Consider the following 17,117-nt stretch of genomic DNA (forward strand, 5'->3'; position numbering starts at 1 on the left):
AGTATTCCCGAAGGCTTTTCATTCAATACCATCATTTCGACGAATAAAGAGCATCCTAGTCCACTTTCGAAATAGACTTCTTACAAGTAGTCCCAGCAACCTAGTCCACTTCCGAAATAGACTTCTTACGAGTAGTCCCAGCAACCTGAAGCAGAGGTCTTCTTTGATCGTGAGATAGATCTCTTTGCCAAATAGAAAGGCCTTTCACTCCATTTCCTTTAATTTACATGAGCAGCCTGACCAGAGGGAGAGGGACAAAGTAGCTTGACCAGAATAAAATAAACCTTTCATTTGGATATTCTAATTAAAGCTGAGGGTTTAAGTTAATACACTATAAGAGTTCAAAATCTAATTTGATATAACTATTAATTTGATGTTTAAATTTATACATCTCAAAGTTTAGGGTTAAAATTGATATTTGCCCTTATTTTATTAGCCATTGTCTAAAATTAATGAACATAAAAGAATTATTGTAAATAACAAAATTGGTAAAAACATTTACAAAATATAACAAAAATTTCGGTCAATATACAAAATAGAACAAAATTTTAAAACATGGTTGACATTCTTGTATTCTATCGACAAAAGTTTTCTATATTTTATAAACATTTTGGATTATTTTGTTATATTTGAAAATGTTACTTAAAGATATATAAACATAACGAATTTGAAGTTTAATTTTTCTTTTCATTCATAAGAATTTCTCAAACTTGTTAAAGCTACAAATTTGATCTTTATAATTGAAAAATAGTATAATCTATTCACTCTATTCTAAAAAGTTATAACTTAGTTTCCATGTTAGATGAAACCTAATAATCTTTATTGTTTAATGAAGTCTTAAAAAGCAGTTTAATCTAAAATATTCTGTCAAATTATATGAAAAAGAATTCAATTTTATTTAAACTACGAGGACCAAATTACAATTTAATTATAAATAAAAAGGCAGACAATGCAAGAAGAATACTAATAAACAGATTTAACTTTGATGGTAGAAAATAAATTAAAGATCTGGAAACGCGTGTTTGGCTGAGCATTGCGTAAAACTGCAGAAGAGTTGAGTGCAAATGCATTAAAGTTTTGAAGCATCCAAGAAATTATAAAGTGCACATGCAAATTAAAGTAAGTTAAGAAGTGAATAACTAAATTGACGATCGAGGCCCCAATTACAAAGCCTCACTTTAATTTGAGATTCCCATTTCATAGTGCCATTAATTATTACAATGACGTGAGTTTCTCATCAATCGCTAGGAATCCTTAGGGTGTGTTTGGGGTGGGGTTTTAGAGGGAAAAGGATTAGGAAATTGGGTCAAACCGTGTTTGGCCCAAGGAATATGATAAATAATTCTAATCCCTAAATAACCCTATCTTATCCTATTTTTACTTTCTTACAACCCTACATTACCCTACCTAAATAACCCAATCTAAATTCTATTATTATTTTTTAAATTACTACAATCATAATCATTTCCCCAAACACATATTACTATAACACTACTATCATAATCTCTCCCTCAAACACATACTATTATAATACTACCTTTTATATTTTTTCCCTCAAACACATATTATCATAATACTAGGATTATCATAATCCTAGGATTATTATAATCCTTTTCCCCCCTAACTCTTTCTCTCCTCCAAACGCACCCTTAGGGTTCTTTTCCTTCTTCTTCTTCCTCAACGATTAAATGCTTAGCATTAAAGCAAATATTTGATGATGTTTCACATATAATTACTAATAATATACAAATAAATAACAATCAATTGACACAAACTAATAAAATTTGGATTGCATTTAATAGATTTGAAATCTTAAAATAGTTTGTTGGTTTTGCTTTGTGTTATTTCTCATAAATTTATTAAGCCTCTTGTTTGAGAAAATAAATCCATGGAGTGTAAGAGACTCACACTAAAGATTTCCTATTACCTCATTTTGACAGTGTTTTCTTACGTTCAATTTTATGTAAAAAGAAATAATAAAAACCTAATTATGTATTTAATAGATGCATGAATTACATGGAATTTGAATATAACATTAAACATTACAAGTTGAATACATCACAAATAATATTTATTTATCTGCAAACATAATCCATCATGTGTCAAATTCTGTTTATGTTTTAAACTCCATTAGGGGATGTTGACAATGTAAATTTTGTTGACAATTAAATAGAAATAATTAAACCCTTTTAAAAGCTAACGAAATTTGTAATTAATTCAAAATTTATTTCTCAAGAATGAAAAGCAAAGTTAATTTTTAATAAAAAAAAATTTATAAAAATTAAAGAGTGAATTACACTCGTATTTATTATTATTTTTTTTTTTTTGGAGGAACCACACAAACATTTAAAACAATGAGAGACAATTATTTGTGCATTTTAAGCCGTTCTCTCTTTTAACTAGTTTCGAAGATAACTTCCAAAATCAGTAACCCAATACTCAGAAATAGACTGATTGTTAACAATGGGAGCATATCTAATTATTGTAAATTAAAAGTTTTTTATTTAATCAATAACAATAACAAAATTTGAAACACTTTGATCTCCAAAATTTAAAGTTTGTTATTTTTAGATCCTCGCTAATATCTACTTCACACCTAATCGATGTAGAACATCTTATCTCTCGTTTATTTTCTTGATCTTCTTTTCATTGTTCTTCGGCCATTCTTGTTTAAGACTTGAAGTTCTTATATTTTAGTCTCAAGTCCAGCTGGTTGTATTTCTTTTCTAGCCCTTAAATATTTTTGTCTCAGTACAATTTGTCTACAGATACAAATTAAATAGTTGTAGTTTTAGGAATAATTGTTTTAAATGATAAAATTATTAAAAATATTCATAAACATCACAAAAGTTTCTTCACTATTACTAGATAGAGAACAATTAATATTGTCTATCAATGACTAACTTCAAATTTCTTTTGAAGATTTGAGACTTCTATCTTAAATTTCACACTACAGTCAGCAGTTATTTAAAAATAATTGTTTTGATCTTTATAAATACATGTCACTAACTTTAAATGATTTTAAACCACTCACATTAAGACGTTAGCATACCAAAGTCAATATGATTGATCGATATAAAAAAATACAATCGTAAAATGGAAAACTAAAAGGAAAATAAGTAAAAGAAATAGGGTTTTCCAAAGAAAAAAAGTTATACTATTTCCACACAAGAAAATATTCTTTATACTCAATTTTATAAAAAAAATAACTCAAATTTTCTATTTTTGATAATTTGTTTAAAAAAACCGTGTTTGGAGAAAAAATTAGTTTTGTATTAGTTCATACTGTTAGGACGACAAGCTCCCTGAACATCCTCACAATGGTATGATATTGCTCTATGAACTGCTACTACATCTTTATTCGACACTTAAGGATTATATTGACATGGTTAAGCTAATGCCATTTATTAGGACAAGCTCCCCAAATATCATGGCTTTGCTAATAGAATTTAAAAAATGATAATAGAATTTGACTAGAGTAATGTAGGGTCGTAAGAAAGTAAAAGAAAAGATAAGATAAGAGTTATTTAAGGATTAAAATAACCTTAATTCCCATTTATCATAATCCTTGGCCAAACACAATTTGATCCAATTTCCTAGTTTTATTCCCCCTAAAACTCCACCCCGAACAGAAATTTAAAATATTAACTAACTAATCTTATACACTTGTATTTCAAGTTTTGCTTTTTAATTATAAGCATCGTTCGGAGATTAATAACAACTCGTTCATATCAACTTCTTTTGCCTATACAAAATTATAGTCGACATGAACCAATTGGTTAATTAACTCTTTAATTAACTTAACTTTTAAAATAATGAAAATACAGTAAATAAATAAAATTATTATTAAACCTTAAGGGAGCACTTAAACAAGAAAAAAATAAAAAAAGACATCCTTGCATCTATAAAACCTTAGACCTAAAAAGATTCGAACCCTGCGTTTCTTTAAACTAAAAGACTCAAACCCTGTTTAACAAAACAAGGGCGTTGTCACCAGGAAAACCGCCGTCCATAAGTCATGCCCCCAAAACTACGACTACTCGCACATACAATAGTAGTGACCAAGGCTTTATCAAAAGCCCACTTGCATTCTAATTTGATTCGTTAAAACGGTACATTGAATTCTTTAAAATGCAACCCTGAGATATCAATCGGAGTCATGTGAATTGGATAATCAAGATGACATGGGTTAGATTTAGATTTCAATTACCAAACTTAACCCGAATTTCAGAGTATAATTATTTTTACACACTACCTTTTTTGCTAGCTACAGTACCTGTTCATCTTCTTGTTCCATCATCACCATCATCCGGTATACGGCAGCCTGCATTCACACAATTGGATTCACTCGATCATACAAAACTTATGCCAGTCTAAATGAACGTCACTAGAACATAATTTTAAATCAATTTTTATGCAATGAGGATACCCTAATTTAAGAGATGTGTCTGAGCTTTCCAGATCTTGAGGCGGGCCATTGGAGTTGGAGACACAAACTTCAGTGACGGAGTTCGACGACTGGCCATCTTCTACGACCAAAATCTCGGGCTCTACGCCCAGGTGCCTCACGCCATTCATTTTCTCCGCCTGCAAACCTCCACGACTGTAAGTTACAAATGGATTTCAAGGACACATTTTATATTAGTAAGCTGTGGAAAAGGCTTCTTACTTGTTGCTTCAATCGCTTATTCTCATCCATCAACTCGGCCGACTGCATGTATATAAAACTTTAAATTTAGTAATAAATATTCATTTACCTCATTTGATAATTAAGTAATAAGGAGCATATTCATTCGTATTCACGAGAGTAATAGCACAAGCTATTTACATCCGATCATATGAATAAATATTACAAAATTTGTATCATCGTTGAAAAACCGCATGCTTAAAAACATAAACATTATAGATATATTCATGAATGTAACTAAATTGCATACATGATATAATTATCAAGTACTTAAATTATCCTAATACGGGTCTTTTGGCAATAGTTTTTGTTATTTGAAGGTGGAAATTAACCTTTCTTTGAAGGTCAGTGATCTCTTTCATGATCCGTTCACCCTGGGACATAAAAACGGAACCATATATGAGAAGAAAATGGGATTTTCTTACCAGCAGCGAGGAAAGGGAAAATACCTTTTTCTCCATCACACGGCTCAATCCAGACTCCAGTGACTTCTCTAACTGCTGCAATTCCTCTATATTCAATGTTTGAAGTTCCTCACCCCTCATCTGCCTAAATTGTCATCAAATTTAATCGTGTACGTGTAAGTGCTCTGATCTATCGTGTAGTACTATGTGGGTGAGAATGTTGTTTGAAAATAGGCTATTGTAGTCTGTCGATCGCTGAAATGCGACAATAAGTATCTACAATTTCCCTTGTGCATCTAGTAAGTACAAGAGAAAAGGCCAAACCAATCTATAGCCTTTATTTAGGTGAGCGTGTCTTGATTTTTGAATTAATAAACTCCATCAAATGTTATAATGAATATCTCCTCAAAACTAATAATCGTGTGAAATACAAGACCACAAGATAATATGGTAGCCATAGAAATGCCCTACGTACTCCTAGTCACAATAACACTCAAACCTAACCACGAAACCAACAGACAGAAGAGTGTCCATACCTAGTCATGAAAACACTCAAACCTAACTACAAAATCAAGTAGAAAAAAGAAACAAAGAATAAATCTAGAAACCAAAATATCCAAAGCCAAATAATTAAATACCGATAAAAATAGTCGCACACAGCCTATAAATCTTCCTTTTTTCTTTATCTTTTAAAAAAAGTGGATACATTGAAAAGTGTCCTTAATTAAACTATTTATTCAGGTGAAGGAATCAAATTAAATCATTTTTTCAACTATTCAAGTACATCTTCTAAGTACTAGATTTGAAATGTTTAATCCTTAATGTATTTGGAATGCAACCATCTTGAATATATCTCACTCTCATTACAAATATAATAAGATAAAATATTTTAATATCGAAGAAAAAAAAATTGTCACATGACAAATTGACAATTTATGATTGAACATTTTCAAGGATGTCCATTAAGTGATGATATGAAGTCATAGGTTATATTTTTTTTATGGTTAGAAATCTATGCTTGGATGATAGAATTGTAAAGATAAAATTTCTCGATAAATGTGTAAACCAGAGAAATATGACAAGATGATCAAGTTGGTCAAAACCCTCCCAATTTTTTTATTTTAAAAAAAACAGCATAATTTCTTTGCTAAACCCATTCAACTATAGTTTGCCACATGCAAACTTTTCCTTTTTCTTTTGAACTTTTTCATTAAAATTTTCCTGCTGCGTGTGGGTGGGGTGGGGTGGGGTGAAAAAATGGGTGTAGCCCAAGGCATGCTAAAAGACTATTTATTCCCTTTAAGTGTAAGATTCAAAATTCACCTCTTTCTATTGTAGTAATTGCTGATGAGTTTAAGATTCAAAAGGAAAAGAAAATATAACTTCTGATGCAAAACTATAGATACCTTAGCTGATGAGTTTTTTCAGCAATTTCCTTGTTTAATCGGGTGTAATTGCTGTTTTCAACCAGCTGAAATCATCGACAGTGTAAGCAATACTTCAGTAAACTAATGAGAGGTGACCACAATACTGACTGAAATAAACAAGTTCTTATGTTAAATATATAATCAACTAAGATCTATTTTTTAAAATATTGATTTTTGTCCGTTTAGGACGATTGACGAGTGAAATATTTTATTGTGTACAAAAATAAGCTTGACTCAAATATAAACCTTTTACACCCATCTCTTGACCATATGCTTTCTGAAATCTAAATACAGACTTGAGAGATTCGAAGTAGTTACTCGAAATTCAATAAATAGAAAATGAAAATGTTACAAGTGATATCAATATAAGCTGAGTTTTTTTAAAAAAATTTAAAATTCTGAAGACGAGCGTTCAAAAAAATAGCGTACAGGATAACTAATGTATTGCTATGCATAATCTACTAGTTTAACAGAATATAAACTGAACTTCAGGATGAGAAAAGTAATTTTGCACCGTTCTTATTTGAAAAAATATTTAAAATGCTTTCTATTTTATACAATAAAAATCAATTTTCAGTTGTGCTATACCAGTATTAACAATTGACATGACTTTACTCGAGTGGTGGAGGTTCAGTCTCCAATTGCACATTTGTTGTACCGAAGAAATACAACTGATGTACAACTGTAGTTTTTTTCTTCTTTTGTCTTTCACTGATTCCCACAGTAATTTGTATTCCTAAAACAAATAATTTTGTTTCCCGTTGAAAATGACAAATTCATAAACCAAGTTTCGGCTTCAACAATAATGTTATTTGTATCATTTTATAACAGTTAGGGAAAAAAATGACCATTTGTATAGGAAATGTCCGGAAAATAAACGCCAAACCTGTAATTCAAGGGATGGTTGTTCCAATTTCTGAAGGTTCTTAGAGTGCAAATTATGTCTTTCTATGATTCCCTTCATGCTTCAGAAGTACAAATACAGATAATATAATCAGTGGATGAAATGACTACACGTCAAGAAATTAATAGTAACAAATATCCATGTTCGTCACGTCAATCCATAAATTTAGAGATAATCAACAAAATCAGCTAGGTGTCAACCATAGCATCATTATAATAACCGCAATAAGTTAGAATTAAGTGACTGAAAAGTTGAGTCATCACTATTACCATAAACCTCGTTGTTGATGAGAGGGCGAGGCTCGAGACATGATTTATAGTTTTCATTTAGCCTTTTCCGCTTGTTTATGACAAATTTTATGAGGCACTACTTACCAAGAATTTCCTCTTATATCCATTAGAGAATTAGTGAATGTTCTCATTTGTTCTCATCTTTTTCCGTAAGATTGGTGACCAAAATACATATGTTTTCTCCGCTCTACTCTTAATTTCTGTCACGGTTTTCGCCATTTTTAGTAACACAGTGTCCTTCGTAAATGGAATTAAAGTAGGTTCAGAAAAAGCAGAAGAACTCAGAAATTAAAATATAGTTTCTACAATAAAAAAGAAAATAGAGAGGGAAGCAGAGGAAACCTTGAGCTGGAGTACTCAAACAGCTTTCCGGTGGCGGAGAAGATAATGAGGGCAACATCGGCATCGCATAAAACGGAAAGCTCTTTGGCTTTCTTGAATAGTCCCCTCCGACGCTTGGAGAAAGTGACCTGCCTCGCCGTGGCGTTATCGATCTTCCTGATCTGGATTTTCTCTTTCGCCATTTCAACCTCTATAACTAGTCTTGCTTTCTGAAAGAGAAACAGTGAGAAAATTGAGAGAGAAGAAGAAAAAGTTCAGATAAAACAGTTCCGGTCAGAGAAATTTCTAATTTCGTGAAAACAAACAGTAAAAAGCCAAACTAACCAGTGAACAATTGAATGATTCAAGCCAGAAATAGCAAAAAAATAAAAGAGGAGCACAGAACAAGGAGGATATCAGGAATCGGAGTTGCAGAGATGGAAGAGCGACATTATTATTGCCATATTTGTGCAAGGATCAGTTGTTGGAGACCGAAAGAACAAGGTAGAAGGAGTCGTAATCGCAGATCCAAAAGAAGAAGGATGTGATCATAGAAAAGGGAAAAAGAAAAATCCGCGCAGAATGAAAATGCGTGAAAGATGTTTGGAAGTGAAATGAAAATGAATGTAGAATTTAAAGCATAGACTTACCGGTTAGGGTTGGTTTTTTCAGAAAGATGGAAAGCCACCAATGAGTAGCGGAAAGAGAATGAGGCTACAGTTGAAAGCAAGTGAAAGTCTCCATTTCTGGAGAAGCAAAAATCCAACTCATCATCTAAACTTTGCCGTAAAAGGTTGAGGATAGACGGTAAAATTTAATATTGGAGTCTTCGGGAGAAAAAAAGAAGAAGTTAATTATTATAGTTGTACACTGTAGATTATTTTTATTTGGACTTCGGGTAAATTGTTTTAAATTTAATTTCAGGATGAAATAGTAAACTTAGTAGTCAATAATACAAATTAATAAATTCTATATAGTCAAAAGAACAACAAATCATAAATAATAAAACAGAAAATAGTGCTTTTTTGTGATTAATTAAAATTTTCAAAATATTAATAATAAGAATAATGGGATTAATTATCGCAAATGGGTGACTACAGTGGAAGCTAAGCCGGCCTCTTCCCTCGTGATTTTGTTTGTTTTTTCTTCTGTTGTTACAAAAGCCGTACGAAGAATTCAAACCCAATTGAATTTTCTTAGTTTAATTGTCCTTTTTCAGGAAATGATAATTGTGCTAGTTCATGGATGCGAATTAGAGATGCTATGCATGAAAGTAAAAGAGCATAGGGCATATTATTGGATGTACCTGTCACGAATCTTCTCGACTATTAGATGCATTGTTAAATTATTGTTCTTTTAACGACTATTTCTTAAGGTTTCAATAAAAATTAAAAAAAAAACAAAACAAAACAAAAAAACCCCATATTTTGAAATTGGGTCAATTTTAGTACATATTCTTGTTGGTTTTTATTGTCCAATAATAATTTATTGTTTTCGTAATCTTTAAATTTAAGAGGCGTTTAAACAATAAATTTGTTATTACATTTCTAAAATATTATAATTGTACTATAATAGTAGTTTCAAATATAAATTAAATTATAATACTAAATTATTTTAATTTAAAAAATAAAATAGTAAATATTGTAAAAAAATAATTAAATAACAATAAATAGTAAACAGTAAATATCGAAGTGTAGGATATAATAAACTTCCTAGAGTAAATTTGTGAGAGATGTGAAACTTTTGAAGTAATTAAATTATTGTACTTGTAGAAAACGGAATATAATATTACTTGCATACCCCTTTTTATTATATGCCTATTGCCTACCCATTTTTATTATATTGTGTTGATGGGAACGTGTCAATGCTATTCCCAATCTTTAAAAGAAATTATCCAAAACAATTATTGATCGACAAGAAAAAAACATTACTTTGCTTAACTTCTTTTTTTCTTTTAGAAAAAAACATTACTCATAAGAGAATTTCCATTTTAGTGAGAAGGGAGATGATTCATATTCTTTTTATAATTATAATGGATACAGATTTTAAATATAATAACTTAGTGTATAAAAATAGTTTAAAAATATTGTAAATATAACAAATTATATCTATGATAAACTTCTATTGCTGGTTGATTCTTATCGTATGTCGATTATCTGCAAATATTTGTATTTATGGTGTATTAGTGATAAATTTGTATTATCGATATATTACGATAGATTTTGTTATATTTACAGTTTTTATATAATGTTACTATATATATATTAGTATTTTGAATATAATTGTTATATTCGTAACTATTTTTTTTTTAATTTTTAATAATATAGTAAATGTGTGTTTGGAATCCAAGTTTAGAGAATTGGAAAATAATTCGTTTTGAAACCATTTCGAGTGTTTATAAAACACATGAATTAATTATTTCTTATATTTATAAAACAACAGCTACAATTCAAACGACTCCTTAGTGACATGCGTCTGTTTTAATTCGACCATTTTAAACCGGTAGGTGTGTTGATCAGTGCTAGAGTAAGAAAACAACTCACCTCAACGTGTTTAAATTAGGTAATGGAGTGAAGATTGGTTTGAATCGTTATATATGCAAACAGCACAATATTGTTACGTTTCCAATTAGTTGGACTTTTTTTTTTTTTTGCATCGTTGCAAATTTGCAAGTGGCATCCCTCTCCATTATATATTGTGTCATTTCAATTTGAAATCTGTGGGCCTTAACGTCAATCTCTCCATCGCATCTGTCCTGGGAAAAAAGAAGTGAAAACAAAACAACTTCTTCACGTTCCATTCACTATACTCTATTCTAAATTTAAATTGAATTTATCAAATTCTATGTTACATCTATTATGTAGCTCTATACTAGCTAGTCGTTGTTTCCTTCTTGGATCACATTAAAATCAAAACTGAATAAGTAGGAGTGGACCAAATTCAAGTACAATAGTACCTACATGCTACAATAATGTTTAAAAATTATAATTAAAATATCCATCATAGGAGGAACTATAATTGATTGATTCAAACTTCTCAACCCACAAGAGATTCTGTATATTAATTAATGATAAATTATATCCGTAACTCTAACAAATAATAATAATACTAACATACGATGATAATTAATTAAACATATTAGATCAGTAAGAGAATAAAAAAGAAAAGCGACGACCTATAATTTAACGAATAATTGATAATATTATTTAACTAAGCGTCAAGACAAAAAAAAAGTAAAATCAAGGTATAACACATTAATGCCTTTTCCTTTCCTGTTGATATAAGAAGTAGGTGTATGAAATTTGAAAAACTTCAATTTTCATATAATGAATACATGTCAATTAAATCATAAAATTGTGTTTGTAGAGATCTTCACTTTTAGCAGTCAATTATATAAAATAAATCAAGCATTTATTTGTGATTGAAAAATTACAAAATCAAATGGTTTTTTTTTTTTTTTTTATTGTTTGGGAGTCATAATTGAAATATTTAGATGATTTGAATTGCTTGTGTGAAGAAATGTTGATGTCTTACATTCTTAGATAACAATATTGTTTTTTTATGAAATTCCATGGAAATATCTAAAAATACATAGTCAAACTTTTTTAATGTCATATAAATTATACATCAACTTAATATATAAATTCACTAACATTTAAATGTTTTTGACATTTTAATAACTATTTCCTTTGAAAAAAAATTAATATGGACTTTTACATTTTTCTCAAACAATTTAATTTATATTGTTTCATAGTTTATATAATAATAAATTATCTAACATTCAACACTAATTTCAGATTAGATTTAAAGTATTTTAATTAGAACACAAGATTTGATAATATTTGTTGGCATATGTTGGGAAGTTATAAATAAATCATTATTTATCACTTCTAAACTGATTTTAGACAATTAAAAAATTAACTGTTAAAAGAAGAAAGAAATGAAATTGTGGATAAGAATACGAATATCCATTTATAGAAAGTTAATAATGGGCTAATTTATATTAGTGGGCAAAATGTAACAAAAACAAGTGTTAAGGGCAGAAAAAGGAATGGACGGAAGTAAAGGGGCATGGGTACAAATTAAATATGGACACAAAGTTATTTGATTTGATTTATTATTATTGTTTTACGGGAAATAGCGGAGTCTGTCAGGGAGGACCATTCCCTGTGATGGCTACGGCCGTATATCTTACTGAAATGTCCGTAATTGAGAATCTATACAACTGTTTAGGCTTGGATACCCACGCCCTATTTCCCTCCTTTTCTATCCTAAGTTCTAACCTCACTCGCCAGTCATCAATGACGCGCCCCATTGAACGACACGCACGGCTCTCTCTACTGTTACTCTCAGCTTTTGCTTTCCCTACCGGGCCTCTCCCACTCCCACTCCCACCCTCGTTTTCCCTTCTCCTCCGCTGCTATTCAGGGTGCGTTCAAAGTGACGAGTGATTTACAATAATTTAGATATAATAACTGTCTGAAAATTATAATAATTTGTATTTGGTATATATGCAAACTGTTAGGGTGCATCTATGGGACAGAAAAAGTTAGGAAAAAAGATATGATAATTCTAACGTTATGATAATATGTATTTGGAAAAATAATATAAAAAGTAATACTACAATAATATGTGTTTGGGGAGGGATTATGATAATAGTATTATAATAATACGTGTTTGGATGAAAGATTATGATTGCGTTAATTTAAAAAATAATAATAGAATTTAGGTTGGGTTATTTGGATAGGGTAACGTAGGATTGTAAGAAAGTAAAGATAAAATAAGATATAGTTATTTAGTGATTACAATTATTTATCCTATTCCTTGGGTCAAACACGATTTGGCCCAATTTCCTAATTCTTTTCTCCTTAAAACTCCACCCCAAACACACCGTTATAGTTTATATTATTACGAGGTTGTCTAGGTAAAGACCATTATAATGTGAGTGTTTTACTTTCTTTCTTTTTTTTTTTTTTTTTTTTTTGCCTATACATGAAATACATATTTTTCTTCGATTTGATTTTGTTAAATATTGATAACTATAATGTTCATTTAATAAATTTAGTATTAAACTTGTTTTTTCATTTTTTTTTTGCCATACATAATACATGGTACATTAAATACATATCTTTCTTCCACTAGTTTTATTAAATCTTGTGATGTTTATTTATTCGATTACATCTTTGGTAAGTCATTAATTACACATCATAAAAATAAATTTAAGAGGGTTTAATTACTAATTACTAATTATTCGTTTTCATTATTTAATTACTAGTGTTTTTCATTGCTTTGTGTTTTTTTCCAAAAATAATTTTTAAATGAGATTATAAGTTTGTTAATTTTGTAAAAAAATTTAAAAATTATATAATTTTTTTTTAATGATTTGAACCAGTACGTACCATCATGTTTTTTTTTTTAGATGAATTTGCAATACCACCTTTGATTCTTTATTTTTTTCTAAGTATTATAGAAATTTATTATCTTTTACCTTTTTATCATATTATCATTCTTTTTATAACGTATATTGCCTTCTTAAAAAAATGCATTATGATGCCTATCTTTTCTTCTTCGAATTTATGATACAAAGTTGATTATTCAAATTTTGTTTTATGTTAAATCTTTTCATAAAATAGATTTTTAATGAAAAAAATATAATCGTATTTTTCTTAAAATTATTCATTTGAGTTATTTATAAACAAAAGCTAAAAAAAAATTGATTCAACGAAGGTACAAATATAGTTTCATTTTATCAATATTTATTTTTATTATGTTTATTTATTTCTATAGCAAACATTGTCATAAGTTGTTAATTGTTTAATTTTTTATTTTTTATTTTTGAAAACTTGAAATAAATTGATAAAATTATGAATTACTATTCTTCCTAAGTTTAACACAATCGATTTTTCATATTATATTTAGGCATTAACTATTTAACACAATTTTATAAAATTTTGCAAAGAAAATTTTCTAAGATATTTTTCCTAAGTAGTTTTTTTTTCGTTATTTTTGTAAATATACTTTTCGTAATTTGTTTTTCCTTACAAACTATATACCCAAGTTATTTTTGCAAAGTACATGTTTTCTAATTTACTTTTCCTAACAAAATTCATCAGATGACTATTTTTGTAGCGTAATTAAAATTTGTGAAATATATAATAATCCTTTAAAGAGTGAGGAACAAAGATAAAAGAAGAAACGAGGGAGTGAGAAATAGTGTCAGAGAATAAAGTGAAGGAGTGAAGAATAGTGACAGAAGAGATAGAAAAACGAGTGTATTAGTCGTAATCTTAATTTTCGGGTTATAATAACCCTTGGGCTAAACATGGAGTGGGCTAATTCATAATTTGAGGATAAAAAGCCCTTTATGGTTTTCAATATATCTATAGCTCTCTTATGTATTCAAATTCCTATATCTTCCCTTGAATAATAATTATATATATTGTTTTAAATATAAAGAATGTTTAAAAATATTTACAAAAGTAGTAGAATTTCATTCACGTCTATGTTTGAGTATATGATAAATTAGTTGTGTGATATTTGTAAATTAATAAACTAGTTTTATTATTTGAAAACATTGATGTATAAAAGATGTTAATTATTAACTTTTGTATAATTATTGTTATTACTGCTATTTTGAGATTGTGATTCGTGAAAAACCAAACGAACAAATTGGAAAACTCTTTTCAAGATAGTTAGGTTTCCAATCAATCATTCTCCCTCACAAACAAAGGATAGCCCGTGAAGACGATAGCACGTACAAAATAAAATAGAATTGGCATAGAAGAAGAAGTGAAAGATGTAAGGTTATGCTCCGGTACTAACATGGATGCCCATTCAAAACGAAAAATCTATCCGTTTCTTAAATTGAAGAAGCAGAAAAGTTTGGTTCAACCTGATTTAAAGAAATTTTTGGTTCAACCTGATTAAAGAAATTTTGTAACTGAATTCAACCATTTTTAACCACTATATACTCATTTATATATTAAAAATAAATAAAATCGAATTATATTTAAATTTTCTTAAATTAACAAAATCGCACTAAGCACTGCTAATTTAAATTAAACTGAGGATTAAAATATTTTAAATTGTTTAATTTGTACACACTAAATTTTTTACGTAAAAAATATCAAAATATTAAAAAACAAAATTTATCACTCCACAATTTAATGGAATACGCATAATGGCAATGACTAAAGTACTTTTCAATTAAATTTATCACGATGTTCTTATCTATAAAATTTTTAAAATGTTTAAATTTGTCTCTGACATCATATATAATAGGCGTCAGTTCAGTCATGTTACTATCATATATATTATAGATAATTAATATGTTAAGTTTAATTTTTCTATCCTAATTTGTTTTTAAAAAATATTTATGCAGGCCACTTCATTGATCATATTTTACATATTTGGTATTGGTATTCAGTAAGTCATACAATCTTTATAGAAAAAAAAAAGTTTAATGGATCGTTGATATCTAATTTCCAGCAACTTATCGAGCTATTTTAATTTTAATTAAAAGGTTTTAAGATATCATTTAATTTTGAATTCGAGATTTAATCAACGTTAGTTAATTGAAAGTTCCAATTCTAGTTATAGTTCATTTCCTCTCTCTTAGCAGCAAATCTTAAACTTACCCTAAAAAAGACATACGTAACCCAGACAATTGCCACAGCAAAATGTGTAGCCATTTGGATCTGAAGACCATCGCAGATAATAATTATATATCATAATAATAATGTACAGAAGATAAATTAGTAACACCACACAAATGTTTCCACTTGTGTAAATATAAAAATAAATACACACATATATATCATAGGTAAATAGCCTGTTAAATATAAAATTTAAAATTATTGTGAGCGAATTTGGACACAAATTCAAACACGAAATACCTACAAGTTACCCTATAAAATTTAGAGGCCTATTAAGTCAAGATTATTACTGAAAGTTTAGAGGCTCGAATCATTTGTAAAGTCCAATACCAAACAGACGACACGTAAATTTAAATTAATGGATTAAAATTGTACTTTAACCTATATTTGATGTGTAAAATTTTAAGGCTTTTGAAGTATTTCATAGCAAGTTTTAAGAGACGTGATAGTCGGACTTCATTTTTCTTTTCTTCCCGTTCAAATTTTCACATAGTTTGGCATGTTGCTGGTACGTATTATGTTTTGTTGTCTTTGGTTTGGCGCACGTGTTTTTTTTAGTTATCCTCGAGACTGTTTCTCCCCCGAAAACAAATTGATCACCTATTGAAAGTATGCTTACTTATTTTAATATCGGCAAGCTTTCGAGGAATTTCTCATTTTGTTATAGTCTAAGAAACATTGTAGCACACAACCTTACTCGATTTCCTGCCTAACTTGGGGAAGAGTTGGATCTCAGTGGGTCTTAGGCTTGTACCGGTGAAGATGGAGACATTTTTTAAACTTACTTATTTTATGACAATATGAAAATTGAAAGAGTTATGGAGGAAAAAGAATCTCGTTGTTATGATAATATGTGTTTGGAAAAAAAATTATTATTGATAGTGTTATGGTAATATGTGTTTGGAAAAAAAATGAAAGATAGTGTTATGATAGTATGTGTTTGGGAGAGAAATTATGATAGTAGTGTTATGATAACGTGTGTTTGGAGGAAGCGTATTGTAGTAATTTAAAAAACAATAATAAATTTTTGATTGGATTATTTGGGTAGGGTAATGTAGGGTTGTAAGAAAGTAAAAATAGGATAAGATAGGGTTATTTAGGGATTAGGATAACCATAGTCCCCTTTATCATAATTTTTGGGCCAAACACGGTTTGGCCCAATTTCCTAATCCTTTTCCCGCTAAAACCCCACCCCAAACATAACCTATGAATTTTTTATAAGGTCGTATATTTTAATTTTAAACTACCAATTATTTTAGTTTAAAACATAGCTTTTGGGACTTTATTAGTTTTTTTTTTTTAACTCCCAACTCAATGATTGTATCAATTTAATCACGACTTTTCACAAACATATCAACTTACGCGTTTCTTTTAAATTGGTTTGACAAATATCAAGCAAAATATTTAACTTGTCCATACAAATTTTAAT

At 29.0% G+C, this 17,117-nt stretch overlaps 1 protein-coding gene across 3 annotated transcripts; it reads right to left on the reverse strand.

Moving 5' to 3' along the window:
• Positions 1-803: 803 nt before the first annotated feature.
• LOC103484931 (MADS-box protein SVP-like) lies at positions 804-8,831 on the reverse strand. 3 transcript variants are annotated; one of them, XM_051088833.1, is made up of 10 exons: positions 8,379-8,654; positions 8,055-8,263; positions 7,405-7,483; positions 6,498-6,562; positions 5,137-5,236; positions 5,020-5,061; positions 4,670-4,711; positions 4,430-4,587; positions 4,277-4,324; positions 804-1,043 (listed from the first exon to the last, which is right to left on the reverse strand). In XM_051088833.1, exons 2-9 carry the CDS (start codon positions 8,234-8,236, stop codon positions 4,306-4,308), a joined length of 687 nt encoding a protein of 228 aa, XP_050944790.1. In that variant the 5' UTR covers positions 8,237-8,263; positions 8,379-8,654; the 3' UTR covers positions 804-1,043; positions 4,277-4,305. The 3 variants fall into 3 exon arrangements, with proteins under 3 accessions (XP_050944790.1, XP_050944789.1, XP_008440540.1); XM_051088832.1 differs by lacking the exon at positions 804-1,043 and adding an exon at positions 4,059-4,139; XM_008442318.3 differs by lacking the exons at positions 804-1,043; positions 8,379-8,654 and adding an exon at positions 8,684-8,831 and having other exon boundaries at positions 4,141-4,324.
• Positions 8,832-17,117: the final 8,286 nt, after the last annotated feature.

Source organism: Cucumis melo, chromosome 8 (genome assembly GCF_025177605.1).
Source record: "Cucumis melo cultivar AY chromosome 8, USDA_Cmelo_AY_1.0, whole genome shotgun sequence".
Classification (NCBI taxonomy): domain Eukaryota; kingdom Viridiplantae; phylum Streptophyta; class Magnoliopsida; order Cucurbitales; family Cucurbitaceae; genus Cucumis; species Cucumis melo.